Raw genomic sequence first — 7,754 nt, 5'->3', positions numbered from 1 at the left:
TCTCTTCAGTTCTACTCCTTTGCCCTTTCAGTGAATTGTCCATTTCTGATAATCTGTTATATTTGTTTGGACCTCTTTCTGTAGGTTTGAATTGTTTCCAATGCTGTATCTTACCTTTTTTTTTTAGATTGTATATTATTTTTTTTTCTTAAATGTTTTATTGTGAATGATGTGATTGTTCTCATAGAACATTAGTTTTACATTCATTCTATCATATCGTCTCATTGCCATGGTTACAATCCCCTCCATGCATCATCAACCAACCAAAGTATACCCTGGAAGCCTGCCCTCCACAACCCCCCACCCCAGTCTTCAGCACAAAGTTCCTCTACCTCTCTGTATCTAAAGTCCCCAGCTGCACCATTGCTCCACGTCATTTTCTCTACCTACATCTCAAGCATCACTGCTTCTCTGGGTAGGTTCTCGCTCTCCGCTCTTCTCCGTTTATGGTCCTAGCGACCTCTGCTCCTAGACTGGAAAGTTAATCACTCCCCTCCTTGCTATAAAATGTCTACCTTTACATTTCCAACCCTCACAATCGGTCCTGATAACAAATATTCACTATTGTATCACAAGAGACCCGTCTGCATTTCATCAGTCCCATCTAGACAGATTGGATACTACTCATTGGAGATTCTACCTTCCTACAGGCCCTCTGAATCTAGGTTCCCTCTTGAAAGCTTGTAAGCCAGTCACTTCTTGCCTTTGTAGGCTTCCCCCGCCCGCCCATTTTGGGTGGCCAATGTCAAAGTTGCCCATCCCTATCTACTCTGTGTGTGGAGGGGGTGGGAATGATTCTTGCTGTAAGGATTTCTTCCCTCTTTTGAGCTATTGCTATCGTAGGTGTAGGTCAAGTTCATCAAATTGTATCAGATTACTCTTTTTTTCCTCTTCTGGTTGAGCTCTGATCATCCAGTCATTTAAGCCAGGTCAAGTGGGTATTATCTGCAAATGTGGGTGTTCTTGTGCATATGCCCTCTCTTCTTATCAGCTGGATGCTTCACTCTCCACTGTAGTCCTCTGTGGCTGTATCTATCTTATTTGATTGTTCCTGTAGCACTTTCCTGACTTCTTCCTTATTTTCCTTAACTCCATTATATAGTGTTTTGTTTGATACATATTATAATCATTTTTCTGAATCTGTTCTCAAGCATTTCCAAAGCCTGCCCATCTTCCAGTAGGGAGTTTAGGTCTACTTCCAGCTCATTTGCCTCAGTCACTATCTCATTTCTGGACATGAACAGATGTAGTCATCTGCTTCTGTTTTTTGGGTATATTCAGGGGTTATCTGGCCTTAATACTTAGATGGGTGTGAATTTTGGTATTTTTTATGCTTTCTAAATTGCCTTCAGGTAGATGTGATCAGGAAATGGGCTAACCTTTTTTCACTCTTCTTGAAATTTCAAGATGCCACTATTGGTCATTTTGAGGTAACTTAGGGTTTAATTTTTGGCCTATATCCTTTTCTTGTCTGCATGTTCCACTTCACAATCCCTGTTCAGGCCTTTTTTCTAGTTAAACAGTTTAGGGCAGGATGTTTTAAGTGGAAACTCTCTTTAAATTTTGAGGAGATCTTTGTGTGCACCCTTCTGAGGGTGGGACTGGGGTGTCCTCTAGCTAAGGCACCCCTATAGTCACCAGATTAATGGTACACAGACAGGCACCAACGAACAGATAACAAAAGAAAAGAATGACCACACCATTATCTCTGCGATTCTGTCAGGCATCCCTGGCTGCTCTGATCGATCCTTCCACCGCTTGGTCTCACCCTGGAGCAGATGAGTGTCTTAAATTAGAAAGCAATGGATTTATTGCTTCTGATACAAATTCTGCTAGCTGTTAGCCTTCCAACCTTCATTCCTTTATATGTGGTTCAGATTTCTGGGACCATCCCCTGAACCTGCTTGGTCCTATATTCTGTGTTGCTGATGGAGCTCCTTACTATACTTCCACCCGATCTGCCATCTTGTTTATTCTCTGTCTAGGTTCCCTGTTGAAAGCTTGTAAGACAGTCACGTCTTGCCTTTGTAGCCTCCCATTTTCAGCACCCAGGTTTTTTTCTCATTTCATGAGTCTAGAGCTCTTGAGTGAACTAGTTTTAAAGTATCCTATAAAACTGTTTTTGTTTTCAATTTTTCCTGCTGGTCTTTCAGAAAATATCTTTTGTTCCTCAACCTGCTGCTCCAGGATGGTCTGCATGTCTTTTCAAGTGGGAATGTCCCACCTCAAAATGTTCCACCTAAGGTTCTATACTACAGAGGTGTTCCACAAGAAGCCAGTTTCACTGGGAAGGTTCTAGAACCAGTTATTTAGGTATTCCAATGAGTTATAATGTGAAGATGGGCTTACAAATTTTCTGTAATCATGTTTTACATGGTTACAACAGTAGGCAATGGAAACTAACATTTATAAGACCAGCCAAGCACCTTAACATTATTTCACCTGTTTTACCTATTCAGACTGTGCCTTGATCGTTGTATCACAGAGACCTGTTGTTCCAAGGTTGAGCATACATCACTATTTATCTCTGTCCCATTTAGCCCATAAAAACCTGCATAAGTTATATCCTATTAACTTTCTGCTTCTTTTAAAATACCTGCAAACTCTACCTGACCTCATCACCTGGATCTGTCCTGTAGTTTTACCTTTGTTCACATTGTAATTGTTTTGATCATAGAACTTCCAGATCCTCTGAATTTGTTCTTAGTATTTATGTTTGATTCTGGACTTTTACATCTGTATTGAGTTCCTGGTGTTGTCACATATGTCAATCTCATATCTCACCACTTCCTTCTTGCCTGCATGGTTTCTGCTTTGAAAGATTAGAGCTTAATTTTACTTGCTTGCCTTTGAAAGTAATACTTCTCTTTTCCCTAGCTGCTTTCAGGATTCTCTCCTTATCTTTCATTTTGAAGAGTTTGATAATATGTCTTAGTGATTTTCTTTTGGGGTCTCTCCTTCCTTGGTTGTGAGCTTCTTGAATGCTTATCTTTGCATTTTTCATTATGTAAAGCAAACTTTCTTCCACCAGCTCTCCAACTATCTATACTCTGTGATCTTTGATTCTTACTGTTCTGGAATTCCAATAATTCTCAAGTTATCTCTTCATGTTGGTCCCACATGAATCTTAGACTTTCTTCAAATGTTTTTATCTTATTTTATTTGCCCTTCTATCTTAGCAGTACTGAGAGATTTTCTTCCAGCTTGCTGATTCTGGCTTTTGTCTCTTCAGTCCTATTACTTTGCCCTTTCAGTGTTTCGTCCATTTCTGCTATTTTATTGCTAATGGTTTGAACCTTTTTGCAGGTTTCAAATGGTTTCCAAGGCAATTTCTATTTTATTTGATTGTTCCTGTCGCAATTTCATAAATTCTTCATTCTTCTCAGGCAGTTCCAAAGCCTGTTGAAGTCTGGGTCTACCTGCAGCTCACTTATTTCACTTACTACTCTAGTTTCTGGACATGTGACTAAGTCTGTTACTGTTTGTATTAATCTTTCTGATTGCCTTCAGATAGATGGACTCTTTTTCACTTTTCTCTTTATTACTGAACTCAAAGTAACTTGCAGATGTTGGCTGGCTGGCTGCTGGTATATAGCAGCGGGAATTGACTCTTCCTTGAATGGTGGGATTTTATCTTGACTATATGTGATTTTTGGAGTCTTGGTGTGGTGCTGTGGATAATGGGTCAGATTGCAAAGTTGTTTGAACTGTAAAATCAGTTCAAGCTCATCAGCTGCTCCTTGGAAATCCCATAGGGTCCCTAAGAGTCGGCAGTTAACAACAAACATATGTGATTTTAGCGAGAGCTCAAAATGGCCAAGCCTGGGACTCAGTAGCAGCCACAGATCAGAAAACACCATTTTTCTTCTGCTATAAGTCTCACTAGCAGTAAGGCTTTAATCCTTCTAAGTATTAACTTTATATGTCGTTCAGAGTTCTGTAACTGTTCCCTCAACCTGCTTTGTCTGGTATTCTGTGTTATTACTGTCTGCACCGCACTTCTTCCTAATCTGCCATCAGGCCCTACCCTGATTTTTTTTTTTTCCCATTAAAGGATGGGAGGATTGATTTTTGTCTTATGGGAAGGCCTTTATAAGAACATGCACCTACGGCAAAGCTTGCAGTGTTTGTGTAGCCTTGGTCAAAATCACTTAATGTGTTTCAGGCTAGTAGACACTGTCAGATTTGAAGATAGCTTGAGAATGTCTGGCATATGAACATACATGTCAGTATTATTTACCATCATTGTGAGTGGAGTGAGGCTAATTCATTACAATCTCTTGCAGATTGAGGTGGTGCCTTCTGCTTCTGCCCTGATCATCAAAGCTCTCAAGGAACCACCCAGAGACAGAAAGAAGCAGAAAAATAGTGAGTTTGCCTTTTTCCTTAATCTCTTATGGGTGTTGGTGTTTGTAGCCAGTGTTTCATGAAGGGTTGCCTATTTTTTCTTTAATGAAACTAGGGGTTGGCATGGGAACTGGGTAATTCCATTAAAGAGCCAGGCACTACTGAAAAAGCCACAGGGCTTTTATAGTCCTTGGTGCGTAAGTCAGATTAACAAAGACCTGTTTTGCCCTTAGCCACCCGCCACTGCACCTGACCAGTTTTCTGTTGGCTGGTGCAATCCAGTGGTGAGCTGATATTAAACCCCAGCTTAGGAAACAGGGTTGTTCTTCATGTGAATGACTCTGTGCCGAAAGCATGGGAACAGCCTAGAAAAATGACTGAGGATAGTACGCAGTCTGCTTTTTATTTGAGTTATGACACCTTTTTGTTTTCTTTTCTGTAGTTAAGCACAGTGGAAATATCAGTTTAGATGAGATCATCAGCATTGCCCGTCAGATGCGACACCGGTCTTTGGCCAGAGAACTCTCTGGTAAGAGGACAACTTGGAACTGCTTTAGTGATTGTACTTTGTGACATTTTCACTGAGTGTTTGGGGCATGTGTCTGCGGACTTGGGCTGTGGATATATGATCATCTGCACTCTCCTGGAGACTTGACACACATAGTTGCATCTATGCCATAACTAACATCCCCTCCCCCCAGATTGTAAGGTACTGGGAACCCTCTAATGCCTCCTTTTCTCAATTTTGTTGTTGTTGTTATGTGCTGTGGAGTCAGTTCTGACTCAGCGATCCTGTACGGGGTTTCCGAGGCAGTAAATCTTTACAGGAGCAGAAAGCCTCATCTTTATTCCCCGGAGCAGCTGATAGTTTTGAACTGCTGACCTTAACAGCCTGATTTGTAACACTACACTACCATAGCTCCTTTTTCTCAATTTTAGGGACCATTAAAGAGATCCTGGGGACTGCCCAGTCAGTGGGCTGCAATGTTGATGGCCGACACCCTCATGACATCATAGATGACATCAATAGTGGTGCTGTGGAATGCCCATCTGTAAGTGATCTTGGTTTTCTTTTAGTTAAAGTAGGGTTACATTCCCCATGGGTGTAACTTGGAAAGCTTTAGGAATTCTTAGTGGGATTGGAAAACTTTATCCTATTACTAATATGGTGGCCTTTTTCTTTTCCTACAGAGTTAAGAATTACAAAGAACATATTCAATAAAGGATCATTTGATAACCAGTTTTTTTTTTTGATGTGGCCTCTTGCTTGGGAAAACATGAGCTCTAGTTCTTTAGGGATTGCGTGATCAACCAAGGTGCAGAGTCTGGAAAAGTGGCGATCTCAGTAACAGTCTTCTGTATGGGAACAGCTAAGATGAGAAAGGACATCTGGAGGGAAAGGAGAACACTGCTTTTGGTAAGTACTTAAATATTTATAAAGACAATGATGTTTTGTGTAATGCATCTGTCTTTGTCTTTGCCAAGTCTCTACTCATCGTCCTTAAATTCTGACCAGACTTTTATAATGAGTGAAGGTCATGGCACTGGAACAAGCTGCATCTACTGAGTGCTTTAAACACCACCTGAAAAGAGTTCCTAGGGTACCAGCCTCAAGGAATTGACTGCCCTGGGAAATAATCACTTGATTTGCATTTATCATTTTTAACCTCTGTAATTTTGTCAACCAAAAACAAAAAAATAAGCGACTGCCATGGAGTCAGTTCCTCCTTGGCACCGTATACAGGAATAGTTTGAACTGCTGACCTTGTATTGTGGCTAGCAGCCCTATAAAACACACTGCCACCAGTCCCTTTAAATCAGGTTTCTTAATCACCCCAGGTGTGATAGAAATAATCCTCAGTATGGTTAGAGAATCTTGAACGTAATATATAGAACTGAGAAATTTAGGTGGCTGGGGGGAGATGGTGATAATTGCATAGCTATTGCGTGCTATAACAAGTCAGCCTGAATGTAGTGGATTGAAATGTTTATTGGCGATATTTAGAAGTAGATCTTTAGTCCCACATAGTGAAAGCTGCCACTCACAGGTGGTAGCTACACTTGGCACATTAACTGGGATTGAAACCCCAGTTCTGTATGGAGGTTTTGCAATTGAATTAAAACCACCTGCTTGGTGTTAAAACAGCTCAGTGGATATTTGACCTAACAGTGTTTTCCTGACCTCCAGCTGTCTTGATTTTCTACCTTGGGTGGAGGCAATGGTTATATTTGAACTCAACCTACAGCTCCACTGGAGAACCAGGCAACCTTCTTGGTTATATAGTTAAAGCCCACATTAAACACTGCCACGGAGTCAGTTCTTACCCAGTAGGGTGACTGAGACTATGTAATCAGTAGTGGAGTTGGAAAACACCTGAAACAAAAATCTTAAACTATGGTTACTTGGAATTGCCAAAGTAAAAAATTGATTTGATATGCATGTAACCGTGTTGTTTTGGATTGACCACATAGTTTACTAGGTGTGCTGAACTTACCTTGAAATTGGTTCAAACCAACTAGCAGCTCCTCAAATACTTTTACAGAGTCACTGAGTTGGAATCAGCTTTGATGCTAAAGAGCCATGACGGGCTGTGGTGGTTATGTGCCTTGGGTTCCAACTCCTATGGCCCTGCATAGGGTTTCTGAGGCTGTGAATCATGGAAGCAGGAAAGCCTTATCTTTAGCCCATGGAATGGTTGGTACTTTAAAACTGTTAACCTTGAGGTTTAGCAGCACAACTACCAGTTGCTATGAGTTAGAACAGGCACTTAACACTTCAACTGTATTTTAAATAGTCAATTTTTAGAGGTTTATTTGCTTCCACTCCAAAACCAGACCCCTCAGTAGTGTGCTGACACAGCAACCCTGGATAAGGTTTCTGAGGCTATAAATCTTCAAGGGAGCAGAAAGCCTCATCTTTGTTCTGCTGAGCAACACTACCAGGCTTCCTTTAATTGTGGAAGAAATAATCTGTTAACCTCTTGCAACATTGCCTAAATGCCTGGCCTTCATACTGTTCTTGACTCATTGATTTCACCACTTAATAATAGACAAAAGGCTTCTGAGACCTTACTGCAAAGCATTCCTTCATACACTGAATTAAGAAGCTAAAAGTTTTTTTTTTTTTTTGACTTTGAGGTAGACTCCTTAAATTCTGTGATGTATACTGAAAGCAGTGAGTTCTCACAAGCAACGTGTAAAATGCATTTATTAAAGGTAAGCTTCTGCACGTGGCTCTGCCATGTAGACTCATACATAGCAGGTATTTTCACACATTTATCTGTAAGGTTCCCACTTTTACTAGTTCTGCAAGGTCAGTGCGGTACTGCTCCTTGGAAACGACTCAGTGGAACTTTACAAACAACAAAGACATGTCTGAAGTTTTCTCTACTTTTTCATGTTCCTGG

General features: G+C 40.7%; 1 protein-coding gene across 2 annotated transcripts in view; it reads left to right on the top strand.

The window, feature by feature from the left end:
* RPL12 (ribosomal protein L12) overlaps positions 1 to 5,586 on the top strand; it is an 11,086-nt gene extending 5,500 nt beyond the window's left edge. The window contains exons 4-7 of one of the 2 annotated variants that reach the window (XM_006834786.1): positions 4,287 to 4,368; positions 4,790 to 4,876; positions 5,287 to 5,399; positions 5,539 to 5,586. In XM_006834786.1, coding sequence (XP_006834849.1) covers positions 4,287 to 4,368; positions 4,790 to 4,876; positions 5,287 to 5,399; positions 5,539 to 5,544 — 288 coding nt within the window. In that variant the 3' untranslated portion in view covers positions 5,545 to 5,586. The remainder of the gene's footprint in view (positions 1 to 4,286; positions 4,369 to 4,789; positions 4,877 to 5,286; positions 5,400 to 5,538) is intronic. The other variant, XM_006834787.1, reaches the window with a different exon arrangement.
* Positions 5,587 to 7,754: the final 2,168 nt, after the last annotated feature.

Source organism: Chrysochloris asiatica, unplaced genomic scaffold, assembly GCF_000296735.1.
Source record: "Chrysochloris asiatica unplaced genomic scaffold, ChrAsi1.0 scaffold00014, whole genome shotgun sequence".
NCBI lineage: Eukaryota > Metazoa > Chordata > Mammalia > Afrosoricida > Chrysochloridae > Chrysochloris > Chrysochloris asiatica.
This window is presented reverse-complemented; position numbering and strand designations above follow the sequence as displayed.